The sequence below is a fragment of the Tetrao urogallus genome (assembly GCF_951394365.1).
Source record: "Tetrao urogallus genome assembly, chromosome: 14".
Lineage (NCBI taxonomy): Eukaryota > Metazoa > Chordata > Aves > Galliformes > Phasianidae > Tetrao > Tetrao urogallus.
Window position 1 is genome coordinate 11,622,402 of NC_136827.1, and position 14,763 is coordinate 11,637,164.

At 44.7% G+C, this 14,763-nt stretch overlaps 1 protein-coding gene across 3 annotated transcripts; it reads right to left on the reverse strand.

Annotated features, from left to right (window-relative positions):
* Positions 1–4,931: 4,931 nt before the first annotated feature.
* On the reverse strand, positions 4,932–10,608 carry SAP30L (SAP30 like; the record flags this gene model as incomplete). Of its 3 annotated transcripts, XM_079542616.1 has the most annotated exons (4): positions 4,932–5,060; positions 6,976–7,074; positions 8,691–8,813; positions 10,423–10,608. In XM_079542616.1, the coding sequence occupies 4 exons, from the start codon at positions 10,606–10,608 to the stop codon at positions 4,932–4,934; spliced, it is 537 nt and encodes a 178-aa protein (XP_079398742.1). The 3 variants fall into 3 exon arrangements, with proteins under 3 accessions (XP_079398742.1, XP_079398744.1, XP_079398743.1); XM_079542618.1 differs by lacking the exon at positions 8,691–8,813 and having other exon boundaries at positions 6,976–7,059; XM_079542617.1 differs by lacking the exon at positions 8,691–8,813.
* Between the last annotated feature and the right edge of the window lie 4,155 nt (positions 10,609–14,763).

Here is a 14,763-nt window from a genome sequence, read left to right on the forward strand (position 1 = left end):
AAGAGAAGAAAAGCCAATACAAAAGGGAATGTAGGCCTTGTTGCTAGATAGATCATTTATTAAAGTGAAATTCAGCATTTCATCTCTGTCAGACAGTATAGATTTATAGTCTTATACACAGTGGAAGCAGGACATTTCCTACACCTCAGAGAAACGAGTTCTACAATTTTGCTATAAGTTACTAAGTAGCTTTAACAATACACAGCTATATTACACAGTTAAAAATACAAGGTGTCCAAAACATTTGGCATAATATCAGCACAACACATGGAGGCCAGAAACAGAAGAGAGAACACAGTTTTCCTCTCCCAGTAAGCCACTGAAAGACTCCAAGCCATTCTGTGAGTTACCTGCTGTTCACCTCCCCTGCACCCAGTGCTGGGCAGGACAGGAACCAACCCAACTCTGCCAGGGTGCAGCTGGGAGATGCTGGAGGTGTACAGCATGGCCTGCAGAGATGCTTGTGAGGGAAGTTTGGGTTTAAGGCAGAAGCCCCCCACTACTCCCCACATTTTCTTCAACCATTTCATGCATTTCTAACAGACGTGCTCACAGCCAAGTCAAAAACACGAGATCAGGGACAGCTGTGAGAAGTGCAAGGAGCATCTTACATCGTAACTGTTTGCGCTTTGGAAGTGGAAAATGAGATCTCCCCTAACTTGGTAAGCTAGAGATGGCTAAAGGACATCAGTGACAAGAGGAGTGAGGCATCAAGAACATTCCTTCACCTTTAGGACTCTGCAGTCGACGCTGTGGGCAGTGCAAGGACTCCTTGTGGTAGGGAGACCACCTCCTATCACCCACTCTGTTAAACTGTAGAAGCAAAGTGACGCTAGTGCTCTAGGGAAGTATAATGATCTGCCAATTTAAATAAACAGTCCTCCAGCAGACCATTTCTCTTCCCTCCAACTGCAGTTACTGCTGAAGATCTCCCATTGGTATTTACATTTGGCTCAACCAAAAGACGTAAAGTGCACAGCTCCCCCTCCTTCCCCTCTCATAAAACATCCATTACTAGAGTTAACACAGAAAGAGTCTTCCCCCACCTTGCTAACTGTGGAAGCGTGTTTTGCTCAGCCTTTCCATGGGCTGTGTCCTGTTGTTTTTTTTCTCCTTGCCATCACGATGTGCTTGAAAGCATGCATTTACTATGGATTATTTTGGCTCACGATCTTCTTGTACGTAAGATCAACTTTAAAATGTCAGACAACATGTTTAGATCAAACTTTGTACACCATGGAATCTGGTGGTTTACAGCCACACTTCTGAGGAAAACTGGGACACCAGAGTTTTGGGGCCAAGCAGTACAAGCCTGTCCTCTCTGCTTTTTAGTCTGAACATCTAAAGTGCCTGTCAAAAGAAACATCAGCTTTTAATGCAATTGCTTACTTCAGGTTGATATACAATACTCTTTGTGAGGCAAAGTGTTACAAAAACTGCATTCTAACCCAGCCTCCTTGGAAATGCATGCACTTCTCAGCCACCAGATTGTTGCTGACCTCACTCTTCACGTTTCAAACTCCCTTGAGTGGAGCTCAAGCCAACAGCTACCAGTAATTATTCCTTCTTCTTCCCTTAAAGAGAGCAGAGGGTCAGTACACAGGATAAAATTAACTCTGGTAGAGATGTTTCTGCATTATTTGGATTTCATATTAATGGATTTGGATCTGATCAGAGGTCTAATGAAGTTGATGCAGCTCTTCAACAAGGATTGAATTAGGCTATGGAATTGAGTTAGGCTAGGTAATGGCTGGAGGGCTTCAAAGACAGTTCTCTACCCCTGGGTGAACATCTCCTATGCAGGCTTGTAAGAAATAAGCTTCCACTCTATTATAAATGGAAAATGACATACGGTCATCCCCCATGCCCCAAGGCTTGTGCTCCATGGTTCAAAGCTAGACAGAATTTAAGGCCCAACTGTGAAAAGCAAAATGTAAAAGAGGCAAAAAAACAACCACCACCACCCACCAGATGTCATACCAGCCAAAGCCATCTGGGTCTTCTGCCTTTCCAACGAGTCTCATCTAAAAGTGCTACGAAAACCTCATGGCTTCATAAGTGTGAGGTTCAAACACATTTACTTTGAAATTAAAAAAAAAAAAAAAAAAAAAAAAAAAGAGTCGGAAAGTTTTTTAATTGGCATGCAGCATAAGGAATCAGATACACAGAATGGTATTGTACAGAATGACAATTGCATTGTTGCGTTCTCTGGTTATTAGACACTAAATGCTTTTCAAGAATCACAGGCACCCTGAACATGGATATTGCTACTGAATTGACGTGTGAGTTCAGTTTATAGCGTGGCAGCCAGAAAGTGGCCAACCCTTCCAACAAGACATCAGCTTTCATTTGCTCAAGGCGTTTTGCTCTAGCTAAGTTGAGAACAAGGCAATAAGGCATTCGCAATTTATAAGGCTATGGGGTCTGACAGCCAAAGATTCTTTTGGGGTTTTTGTTTGTTTGTTTGTTTTTTGGTATCTTGCCCCTAAGTCTTCCACCTTATAAACAGCTGCTAATGGCTGGTAAACATCACTTCATCATCACATATCACTATTATTATTAGTTTTCCAAAAAAGTATAATTGCTTAAGAGCGAAACCAAGGATCACATTTGACATCAATTGACTATTTTCAGAAAAAAAATAAAATAAAACAAATTCCTGGATACCACCTCTGCATAAAGCATTCCAGTGAATACACCTGAACAGATGGAACCTGCCACCATATTTCCTCAAAAAGAATCATTTTGCTGCTGGCTGCTAAAACACCCCAACAGATGTATTTAGTCCTAGAAATAAAACAAGTAACAAAAAACCCCAAACAAACTACTTTTTTTTTTTTTTTAATACAGTTTTGGTCTACAAGTTACGCTGAGGCGTAACTCTCAACTCAGAAACTCATTTTCTCTTAATAACATCCTCTGACTACGTGAGCACTTTGAATATTAACACGCAGCCAGAGAAAATACCCTTCTAGCTATCTGTCCTGAATGAGAGAAGCCAGATGTCATTGACTGATGTGGGAGCTGCTCCATCCTTCCAGTAAGGATCACCATAAGTCAGAAATTTTGAGACATTCACAAAATACCAGTACTTGACATTCTCTCCTCATTCTCTGAGCACTTCTCCTATTCCATGTTCTTCGGTTTCACACCGAACTGAACGAGGAAATGCTGAAATCACCACGCTCCCAAAACTTCACAACTGGGGCACGTAGCATAACAGGTTATGTCTGGCTATGACACAGAACTTATACATGCTGAAGCTCATTTAACATCTCCTTAGACTTTCAGCACACCATTCAAAGCTGATGCGGACACCTTGCTTTAAATTGTGACTTGATTTTTTAGAGACCTTGGGAGAGCTTCACTCGTGCCTTACAAAACATCTGACGCAGTGTCAAGCTGGGACTGAGACCGTGTGTTCTGTTCTTCAACACAGCATCGTCTAGATTCGGGTGACTAAAATGCTAGCCAATGTTTTCAACTGTTGAGTTCAGTGCTTAAGGCTTGTTGAGAATATACTCTGTGTGTGGAGTCTTGGCATCTTGCGACAGAATGGAGACAAAGGTTGGGACAGCATGAACACAGAGCAGTGCTTTACAGCAGATCCCCTTGTATAGAACTTGAGGTCACTGGAGAGCAGGCAGACGTGACCAACAATTTCATCAGCTCCTTTAGCCAAAATAACTACTGCTGTTGTTTATAAGGACACGTTGGCTTTAAATAACAAAACCAGAGATATTTCTGTCTACAGCACTGTTTGTGAGCACCAGCAATCCACCCTCCAGGTCACAGAACTCTTAGGAAAGCACAAGGAACGCTCACAAGAGAAAAGTGCTTCCATACTTCTGCTCCTTCACAGACAGATGAAATGCACCACTCTCCAGCCAGTTCATCGCCTTGGTTACTGTGCTACATCCATTAGCTGAAGTCTGATTCACACCAAGCAGAGCACACTGACCCACACTGCAGTTTTGTGACACCTGTTAAAGACCAGCATCAGTATAAAAGTCACACTGCTTCTGATTGATACCTGATCTGGCATAGAGATTAAGAGATGGACGTCTTAACAACCCACTGTTTCACCTGCTATCATTAAGTCTTGAATACAAGGGAAACACACAGAAGTGAAGTGAAAGAGCATTTCTACCAACATGATCATTCCCAGCAAATTTGCCTTGATACCACATTCTGAGGAGCTGCAAAATTCCTTAAATGCTTATAGATAATTAAGAAGTGAGTTCTTAAATTAAAAAAAATAAAAAAAATGGAAAAAAAAAATTCCAGAAAGTTGTTTGGCTTCCATTTTGGGGGGAGGAGGGGAAAAGGAAGATTAAAAAAAAAAAAGAAAAAATCAATTTTCAGCCTAGTTGAGTAGTTCAGTGGAGCAGAGTTGGTGAACTGGAGCATTCATAGAAGTTTGAGACTTGAAGCACTGCCTCAAGGCAAGACAGAGCACGTGTATGTGGGGAGCAAGCTTCAGACAAACTGCTGAGCCGTGCACCTCGACAATGCATTTCATCTCTGCTGCTATTCCAGTCCTGCATGAAAACAAACTGCATGGCGTTTGGTGAGACAGCTGAATTCAGGGGAAAAAACCCCATCCATGACCTAAATTGCATTGAGATGTAGATTTCCAGAAAGATTTTAGAACACTACGTTAACAGATTCCGCAGTCCTAAGTTTACTCTGTTTCCTTGTTATTGTCATTGCTTTATTCCAACGTGAGTTTTAAATGAGAAGTCTTCAGAAAAATGGTGTGCACGTGTTCTCAAATATTCCTGATAAGAACTGTCTATACTTTTCCATCATCCAGATTTACTGCATTAGAAAAAAAAAATTACAATATACTTCAAAAGTTTTTATGTATCTAAAAAGCACAATACCACGTGTTCCTTCAAGATCTCTCCTATTCCAGGTCTTGTTACTCTTCATTCTAGTTGCTTGCTACTTTCTGATTTCTGGTCCAGCCTGCTCTTGTTGTTCTTCACCATATAGATGAAATAAGCCAGAGTCTCTTTCTCATTCACAGGAATATTCCTGAAGTGTCGACTGACAGTCTAGAACAACAACATACAAAAAGACAGAAATTTGGGAATTTAAAAGCAGAAATAACCAGAACTCCAGGTTCCCTGCGTTTTCCAAAACCTGATTTTACGGTCGCTGAGCACAATACACTCCTAGGCAAACATGCACAATTCAAACTGTCAGTCCTCCTTTACCTCTCTCTGTCTCTCTCTCTACAGCTGGAACGTTCATACGAGCAGAACACAGTCTTGCTATGTCAGCAGTATTTGCAGCCAACCTACAAGCGGAATTTGAAAGCCAGAAAGTCCTCCTGCCAAAGCAGCATATTCTCATTTCATGCCGAGATTATTTGGAAGAGTAAAGTCTTCCTGCATCTCAGTATTTTAAGGTGGGGTGTCAGAAACACTGAAACACTTTGCTATGTGAACCAGATGTAGTAAAGTCTTAGATTCCAAGGGAAAATACACTGGGTAAGCTTTCACAAAAAGGAATCCCTGGGGATTGGCAATGGGAATGTCAGGGTTCAGTTAAGGCTACCCGTCTCAGATTTGAGTGTAAGCCCTGAACCACAGCTGCTTTCTTTTTCCCCCTCAGAAAATGAATGTAGAAAACACTGGAGCTGGCCGAGACCTGCTTCTTATATCGAAGAAGCTCTTTTGGTTCTCAGTACAACTCCAGAGCTGGATATTGATGCAGGCTGAGCAATAAGTCACTCCAAGAAGATTTATGGAAGTTTGAATTTTCCTTACGGTGGGGTAGCAGCAGGAGTCTAAGAGCCTCAGGCAGCAGTGATTCAAGCATGGGAGCTGGACGAGGATCCAGCGTAGTGTCAAAGCTGCTCAGACTTCACAGGAAATCTGGGAAGTGTGTGACAACTTTAAGTTAGGCTCCCTTTAAGGTTATTTTCTGCTTGCACAGTAGGTTTTTTTTTTTTTCTCCTTTCCCCTCCTGGGCATATGCATGGTAAATTGCTTAAGTATGCAGTCCTTCATGGCAGGAGGCAACCAACAGGCTGGTTACTTATAACATATAAATCTGATATACTAATGAGGACATACAATCTTACTCCTACGTGCACTACACTATATATTCTCTACGTTCATTCTCTAGCTGACACTGCAAGAAGAAGAAAGTGTTTTGCTGTCTTTTTAGGTTGTTCTTTAAAGTCATAGCAAAACTGTTCAGTCTTTGGGAAGACAGCTGTGAAAACTCCAGCTCACAAAAATAACCTCATTATCACTCAGTAACTGCTACAGTTCCTCTAAGTGTGGAGAAGACATTTCCTGGAGAATGCCTTCAGATCCCATTAGGAGAGAAAGAAGAGCAGATGCATGTCAAGCACAACTACCCTGACTAACAGAGTTGCAGGGAGTTATTTCTCAATAAATATGGTGTGAAAGAAACAGTAGAGTTTTTTCCTTAAGGAAAAAAAACCAACCCTTTACTAGAGAATCATAAGACATTGGGACAAGGGAGAGAAATAAGGAATCTGAAGTCACGGTCAATGATTTTGCCTTAAAAAATATCAGCAATTTCAACCAGTTCAGGTGGCTGCAAGGAAATAAAAAATAGGGGCACTTAAGGTAACTATTAATGGGGAAGCTTTAATTTCAGAAAAACAGCCATCTTCAGCTAACACTCAGGCCAGTCAAAACTATGTTTTCCTAAAGGTAACAGACTGTGTCTATAAGTACAGAAGTAAAGGAAGCAGGAAAAAGCAAGTTACTAAAACATGCTTTTAAGAACAACCTCCCATGATTCCCATGAACACCCCTGGTGAAAGAAAGCACACAGCTTTCTGTTCACACCATCCCCCAGATCTGCCATGGAGCACATGCTGCAGGTTAGTCACTACAAGTATTAGCATCCAAGAAACGGGCACTCCAGCATAGGAGCAAAAAGCATTTTAATAACAAGAGAGAATACGAACACCTCGTTATCACTTACTTCTGCCAGCTGAGCCTTGTTGAGTCCAGGCCTGGTCTGCAGCTTATAATGTCTCTTGTAACGTCGCAGAGTATTCACTTGGAGCTGGAACAAGTCAACCTGGAAGTGAAACAGAGCACAGGGGATGAGTGCTCACTTGAGCATCTATTAAGCATAGATGCAGAGTGATCTAAAAATAACTACTTCCTCATCAACAGAGCTGCTCCTTGCTCGCATTCAGAACCACGTCAGCTTGCCTTACAGACAAATCTAAATCTATTTTATACTTGTTAATGCTAAAAGACTAAAACAGCCTCAGGGAAATACGGAATTTCGTTCTGGTTCACATGCTGTCAACAGAATTGCTGGCCAATTTCTACTATCAATTACACCTCCGCAAGCTCTGAGCAAAAGGAAACCTTTTGTTCCCATAAGGTTTAAAAAGCTCACATCCGAAATACCAGTTTTGCAGGCACTGAACAAATGCCTTGTGACATAAGACAGAGCTCAGAGATAAAATGTAATTCAAACATATCAATGGGGAATGCACTGCTTACAAGCAGGTTGCAGGATGAAGATCATGTGAGAAATGCCACGTTTCAGAGACAGAGAAGTTCTGCATATTTCCTTCCCCTCCTTCCCCCCCCCAAAAAAAAATTGAAAAAAATGACATAAAGACCAACATGCTGCACAGTTCCATGTGTGGTAACATGATGAGCATCCCTCAGTTTTAAAACAGCACACAGCATACACATGCTGCAGCACCAACATCCCTGGATGCCAGCTGGGCTTTCACCAGCTGTTACGGTAACTGATGTGATGTCAGTATTGTGAAGTTCCAACAGAAAACCAGATGGAACAGAAGCACAAACAGCTACAACAAAGGCTCACGTATCCTCAAAAGGAAAAACAAATCTCAGTGCTTCTTCCAGACCTCCAAGCAGGTGTGTGGATTGCTGGCATAATGCCTTACTTTTCTTTTGAGCACAAACGCTCCTTGCCAGCACGGGAGGCACATCCAGCAGAGGGCTCTGCTGACACGGCCAGAACTCAGGGCCTCCATCACGATTACCTTTGCTCAACTTCATGCAGTGCTAACAGTGCCAGAATCATCAAAAAGCAAACACTGCATACCGCTGCACAAAGGGGCGATTCTATCATTTTGTAACGCAGAAATAAATCTGCCTACCTCCTTAAAATAAATAAATGTTACCAATACAGTCCATAATTTGAATGTAATTTTTAAGCAGTGCTACAAGTACGACATACAAAGGTCTGCAGAAGCCTAAAATCTCTGGTTCTCACCAGTCATACAGAGATGGATTCGATACTCTACAGTCTTTGTGAAATGATGCATGGTTGCTAACAAGGAACCACATCAGGACCCCAGTCCCCTCTGTAAATACAGTTTGCTTAGCTTCAAAAAAAGGAAGTAAGGTTTTCTTATCTAAAAAAGGTAAAGCAGCCTAGCAGCTCCCTGTTTGGAAATGGTACGTACACAAAGCTGTGCAGTTAGATTATTACACTTTTTTTTATAGCAAGCTTTACAAGATCAGAGAATTCCTACGGGGATGACGAAGAAAACCAGGATATCACACATCAGCTAAGTCTTGGAAATAAAAAATCAGAGCAACTTCACAGCAGTTTTTGTGGTGCTGAGAATATTCCAGTGAAATTTCACCAGGCCCAACACTGGTTAAGGTTAAGGAATCTACAAGCTCTTGGCAGCTACTGACCTCCGGGACGTCCGTCTCGTGCTCAGGAGAGTCGCCTCCATCATCGCTTGTCTTCCTTTTCCGTTTGTTTCGGACACTTTGAATAAAATTCTTGTGAAAATCACATATATACAGATGTCTCACCTAAAAAGCAGAAGTGGTAAAAAAAAAAAAAAAAAAAAAAAGCAATCAAAACAGGCAGTGTAAAAATGGCATCCAGCAGTATTACAGAGTACCTGCTTACTTCCTCGTGGCTAACGGTAAGAAATTTCTAATCTTAAAGCCCAGGCATGGAAGATTGCTTACACTACAAACACTAAAAACAAGGAAAATGAAGGACTCAGGAGCTCCAGCTGAACCTCTGCAGATAACATATTTCTTCTTTATGGTTGTAATCACGTGTCAGAAAAAAAAACAACAGTGGACTGTCTGGAGGAAATGCATCTGCTTTAGGAATTACTGCCAGGGTGCTACCAAGAAAAATGTTGCTCTGTTCAGCCTTGCAAACTTTCTATTTTGAACAGTAAGTGAGATTATTAATTTAGGCAAAACAGAAATTGGCTAATTATCTCAGTTAAAAGAGGCAAACTAACAGCAAACGTATCCCTTTGCCATAGCTTATCTCGTCACAGACCCTGGATTTTAACTGAAGTTATCTCACAAGAAGTGGCACATGTACAAAAAAAGACCACAAATGATCAAAATTATTTGATACCAATAAGATATAGAATATCTTCAAGTGATGCACACACCCTGCATGCCAAACTCCTTCGAGTAGCACACTTCATACTCCCCACTTCATTCATCTGGTTTCCTCTTTCTATCTCTGAAACCCTTAACCTAGCAATGAAGACTTACTTTCTAGAACGAGGTGCCTGCACCACCAAACCAACCCACTGCACTCTGTGACCAGCAGAAACATTTTATTCCTAAAACCCCAGAGATCCCCTTCTTCCCATCACATTTTGTATCTTGGATGTGTAAAAGGGACGTAAGCAACAGAAGAAGCTGCCAAATGAAGGACTCGAAACTTCACCTTCTTTACTTTTCAGTGCTTTCAATCTGAGATCAGATAAGAAAAGCAGGCAGAGCAGACTTCCGGCAACAGCCTCACTTCTGAGAAAAGCCCTCTGCAGCCCCCACCACTGCTCTGCTCTATGCATTCTCTGCCCAGCAAGCCCGTTTCTATCTTGAGCTGACAGCTGTCACTTCGTGGCACAAAGCAGTCAGCAGCAAACCAAGCTGCTCGGTGCCAACCAGCCACCACATGTGCAAGCGCCCTATTTAAAAGGCACCTCACATTCTGAGCTTGATGCAATGGTTTATTTTTAAGTAACCCGCTCCACTATCGCGTTCGCAGAATCACAGAACGGCACGGGCTGGAAGAGACCTTAACGATCGCCTCGTTCCCACCCGCTGGCAGGGCTGCCACCCACGAGGTCAGGCTGCCCATTCATTCTCCTTAATTAACCGAGTCGGTTACGCTTAACTTGAGATAACAATCCGCACCGTTTATCTCACCTAGCAGCACGAACGTGTTCCAGCACGAAACCCGCATTAAAACAGCAGGGCAGCCTCCAAAGCGCAGAGCCGCCCGTCCGCCCAACCCGAACGACCCCGCCGCCCTCCGCTCCGCACCGCGGCTCGGTGCCGCCCGCATTCCGCGCCTGCTGCCGAGCACCGAGCCCGGCTCCGCACCCCGCAGCGCCCGGGGATCTCCAGGAAGGCGCGACCTCCGGAGGCCGCGACTCACGCTTTTGTCGATGTCCAGCTTCAGCTTCTTCTGCGAGATGCTCTTCTGGATCCTCTTGCTGAAGGACGCGTTGCCCGCGGGCCGCGCGCAGCGATCACCGTCGTCGATGAGGCAGCAGCTCTGGCCGTAAAAGGGGGCGGCGGGCGGCCCGTCCCGGCTGTCCTCCTCGGTGCTGAACCCATTCATCGCCCACCCGCCCGCCCCTCGGCCCCGAGCGCGGAGCCGACCGCCGCGGAGGGAGCCGCCGCCCCGCCGCCGCCTCTCAGCGAGCGGCCCTCGGGGGGACCCCGCCGCCCGCCGGGGCCCCCCACGCCTGCAGGGGTCCCCTCGCGGGGGGGATCCCCCGAAGCGGCCCGGGAAGGACCGCCCGCCGCCGCTCGCTACCGGCGGTGCCCGCGGAGGCCGGGCCGCGCCGGACTCAGAAGCGCCGTCGCCCCCCGCGAAAGCCGGGACCCCGCTCGCACCGCTCTCACACACACACAAAACCGCCTCCCCGGCGGCGGAAGTCCCGCCCCCCCCGCCTGAAAGCACGGCGTTGATTCGGTGGGCTAGGCCCGGGGGCGGGACGTAGCCCCGCCGCTCTGTGATCCTATTGGGGGATAGCGCCGTCCGTCTGTCGCTACAGCGAGGCTCCGCCCCTCTCCCGCTCTCGTACGGCAGCCGGAAGGCCGGGAAGAGGGGGGCGCGCGCCGTTGCCAGGGCACCGCGGTGCCCCCCCCGCTGCAGCGGCCTCCCCTCAGCGCCGGGCCCGCGTCCGTCACGGCCGTGCATGGAGGAAGGCCTTGCGAAACCCGGCGGCTCCCCAGGTCGGCCCTTGCCTGGGCGCTGGGCTAATTAAACACCGCAAAAAAAAAACAAAAAAAAAACACCAAAACACCCACCCCCCACCAAAACAAACAAACAAACAAACAACAACAACAAAAAAAAACCACCACCACAACAAAAAGCACCAAAAAACACCAAGAAAAAGAAAATTTGGGGCTGAACGTGCATTGCTGCCCTCGTAAATAACTCTGACGCTTTCTGGGCATCACCCGACACTGAGGTTCCTGAGGAGATTATTAAATACATATAATTTCTAAGTACACAACAGAGAGAGAGGGAAGAGTGAGCTTGGAAGCGTGTTCCCCAGGCAGGCTGACTGGAAACATGCACAAAGAAATGAATGTTGGTAAAGGTGTCACTTTGGAAACGCCGTCACCTGCGGGCCAGCAGGCAGCAAACACAGCAAACACTGCCAGTGGGCACGGGAAGTGGAAAGTCATCCCATCTTCCTGAGGAGGCTTCTTGTACAACCAGAGAAACAACGTGCTATAGGATAACGTATTTCTGCAAAGCCTGAACTCATACAGATGGAAAAACACGCTTTAGTGCAGGATGAGCTGGGCTGAAATTGCCCATGTGAAATACCTCAAAGGCCCACACAGCAACACTGACACTTGTGGCCTCTCCTTCCTCCAAGACAGCCCAAAAGTACTAAAACACACACGTTCCAGGCAGCCCTTGCATCACCAAGTGTGTCAGAATAAATCTCGAGGGCAGGGCTCAGTCTCACTACACTTCCTCCATAGTTCTCTCTTGTCTTGGTTTCTGTTGTCAATGAGTAATTTGTTTGTCCCTACAGCTACTGGAGAACCACAGTGCACTCTCCTGCGGACAGCAGGCCCAGACCCATCCACTCCAAGGGGGAGGGGTGGAAACAACTTCACCTTGCAGCCCAAAAAGCGGACAAGGAAGAAGAAAGAAACTTAGAGGAGCAAAAAGCCCCCGCTGATAAAAGCTCCCATCCCGATTGCTTGGGAGCCTGCCTGAAGCAGTATGCTGGTACATAGACCAAGGAAATAGGAAGCACAGAGGAGTGACAGTACATCTGCGGTCTTAGATTTCCTGATAGCACCCTTCTTTTATCTTAATGATACAAATAAAACTCAAATGTCAGGCAAGACTGCCTCAGCATTCAAGAAACTCCCAACACAGACTGCAGGGACAGAAGATGAGAGCAGCAAGCAATCGGATAAAAGAGAACTTAATGGTAACAGCCAGGGCTTCCTCCTGTCCCAGCAGCAAGGAGATGCTGCAGGTGCTCCTTGAATGCCTCCATGCGAAGTTGGCTGGAGAAAGAGGCACGGGTTGGTATTTACCATCCCACTGCATTTCATTTCTGTAAATTTCATGTAAACCCTGATCCCAGTGCAGGTGAAACAAATTATTTTTTTTCAAGTTGTCTTGCAATATCTATTAACGGGGAAAAAAAAACAAAACCAAGTTTCTCTTGTTGCTGTTTGCTATTTCAATGCTAGCTCCTGCCAGCTCAGGGTAATGCAGTGACACATCTTTTCAGTCTTCCATAAAACAGAACGTGGAGGTCTTCATATAATTACAGTCTATTTCAGCATATTTATCTTCATGGGAACCTGAAGATTTCACAGTCTGCTAGACCAGAACTAGCTTGCTGTAAAATAAACTGCTTCACAGAGCCATTCTTTATTAGGTATCTATCACTAACCTGATCTAATAATTCTTTGTGGGAACTGCAATGAAGTGAGAAACAATGTTTCATACACCCATCAGCACCGAGGCAGCTTTAGTGCCTTTGAAGCAGCGATAGCCTGCTCACCCGAGTCAGCCTCTAATGAAATTAAGGAAACCCACACAGGCCCTTAAATCTTACCTGGAACAGCACTACCTTCTAAAGATAGGTCTGCAGTATAGCTGTCATCTGGAAGTTGCTGTTTTAATGGCATCATTCACGGTTCTTGAGGCAGAAATACTATTCCCCAAAGAGTACGTGCTGCAAAAGATGTCCTGAGATGGCCTTTTTTTCACCTCCAGCCAGAAATCAGAGTATTCCCATTCACTCTGTGTTGGAGGCCCATACAGTCACAGCACTAGTGGTGCTACAGGTTCCCTCCCTCATCACCATTTCTGTGATGGCATATACTGAGTTGAAGGTGACACTGCTATGGTGCTTAAACTCCCACAGCTATAGGCATGCACTGCCCACTGAAATGCTTCCATGGCCAAGAATCACAGCGCAGTCTTCCCCTAGGAGTCTGCCTTGCAGTTGTCTGCTGTTCCCAAAGGAAGAGCCTTTCCATACGTTCACACCTGCATTTTCACACAATACTGCTGCCCCCCTTCATTTTATTGCACTGTTTTTCAGTTTTACCCCATGGAGACATATAGAAATGAGCTTTGGAAAGGCACGAAAGAAATGGTGACATCTCTGGATGTTTCCCAGTGGGGCTGGAGGAGAGCACTGTGTCTTGTGTCAGGAATCCTATGGTATAGAAACACCAGACCAGGTAATGAAGCTATTTCTAAAAGCAGAGAGAAAGAAAATCAATCACCAGAGCAAAGCAGTCAGGGACAGTCATTTCTGCATACACAGATTCAGAAAACACATTAAAAATTTATTTTAAATATATTATAAAAGGAAGTCCATTCAACTTTAAAAACACTAGGCATTCTATCAATGATTCCCAGTTTATGAAAGCTACTACATTAAAGTGCTACAAGTCCTTTACCACCCCCAGATATTAGGCTGTTGGTCCTAATATGCACAGAAATAAATATACACTAATTCAAGAGGCACCATCCAGTTTTACAGATAAAATGCATGCAGTACAAGGTATAGACAAACTTAGATCTCATCACCACGATTCTGAAGAATATCTTTTAAAACCAATTCTCTTCACCACCCTACAGACTAAAGATATTTGTTGCTTTTATCACAAGGGTAAACACTTTCATCTTTTAGCTTGATCAGGTTGTCTTTTTTTTGTTTGTTTGTTTGAACTTCTCTTGTGGTTGAAGGTCTCATTTGCTTGCTCTCTAATTAGGATTAAAACTTTTTTCCAAGAGTTGAACTAGTAGCTTTGAGACCACAGGATCCAGTGTCGTTACATAAGACTGCTGGAATCCCTAAAGTCCTTTGGGTAATACAGAGGTATCAAGAAAGCTCAAATGCAGTGAGCATAATCAGCTAGCAGAAGCAGAGTTTAAAAAAAATAGCCATAGGGTTTTACTGAGGATTCCTGTAATATATCATTGCCCAGTTTCATACACAGATCTCCAAGTTCAAGTGTGACACTACAAAGGAGCTAGCTGAACACCTACTGAGGTAGAAAAATGAAGCACTTACAGCTAAATCTTACACTGGTTAGGAAACTCCAGCACACAGACTCACCTTGCTTAGCTGACTTGAGCCTATTGCTTGATGCACTGAGAAATGGAGCAGCACCTCCTAGTGCTCCTGACTCCCAGCCTGGCTCCCCTCTTACCGTCTATAACCTTTGACAGGCCTTTCAAACCGGTCTTCACAGATCCTGAAGTAACCTA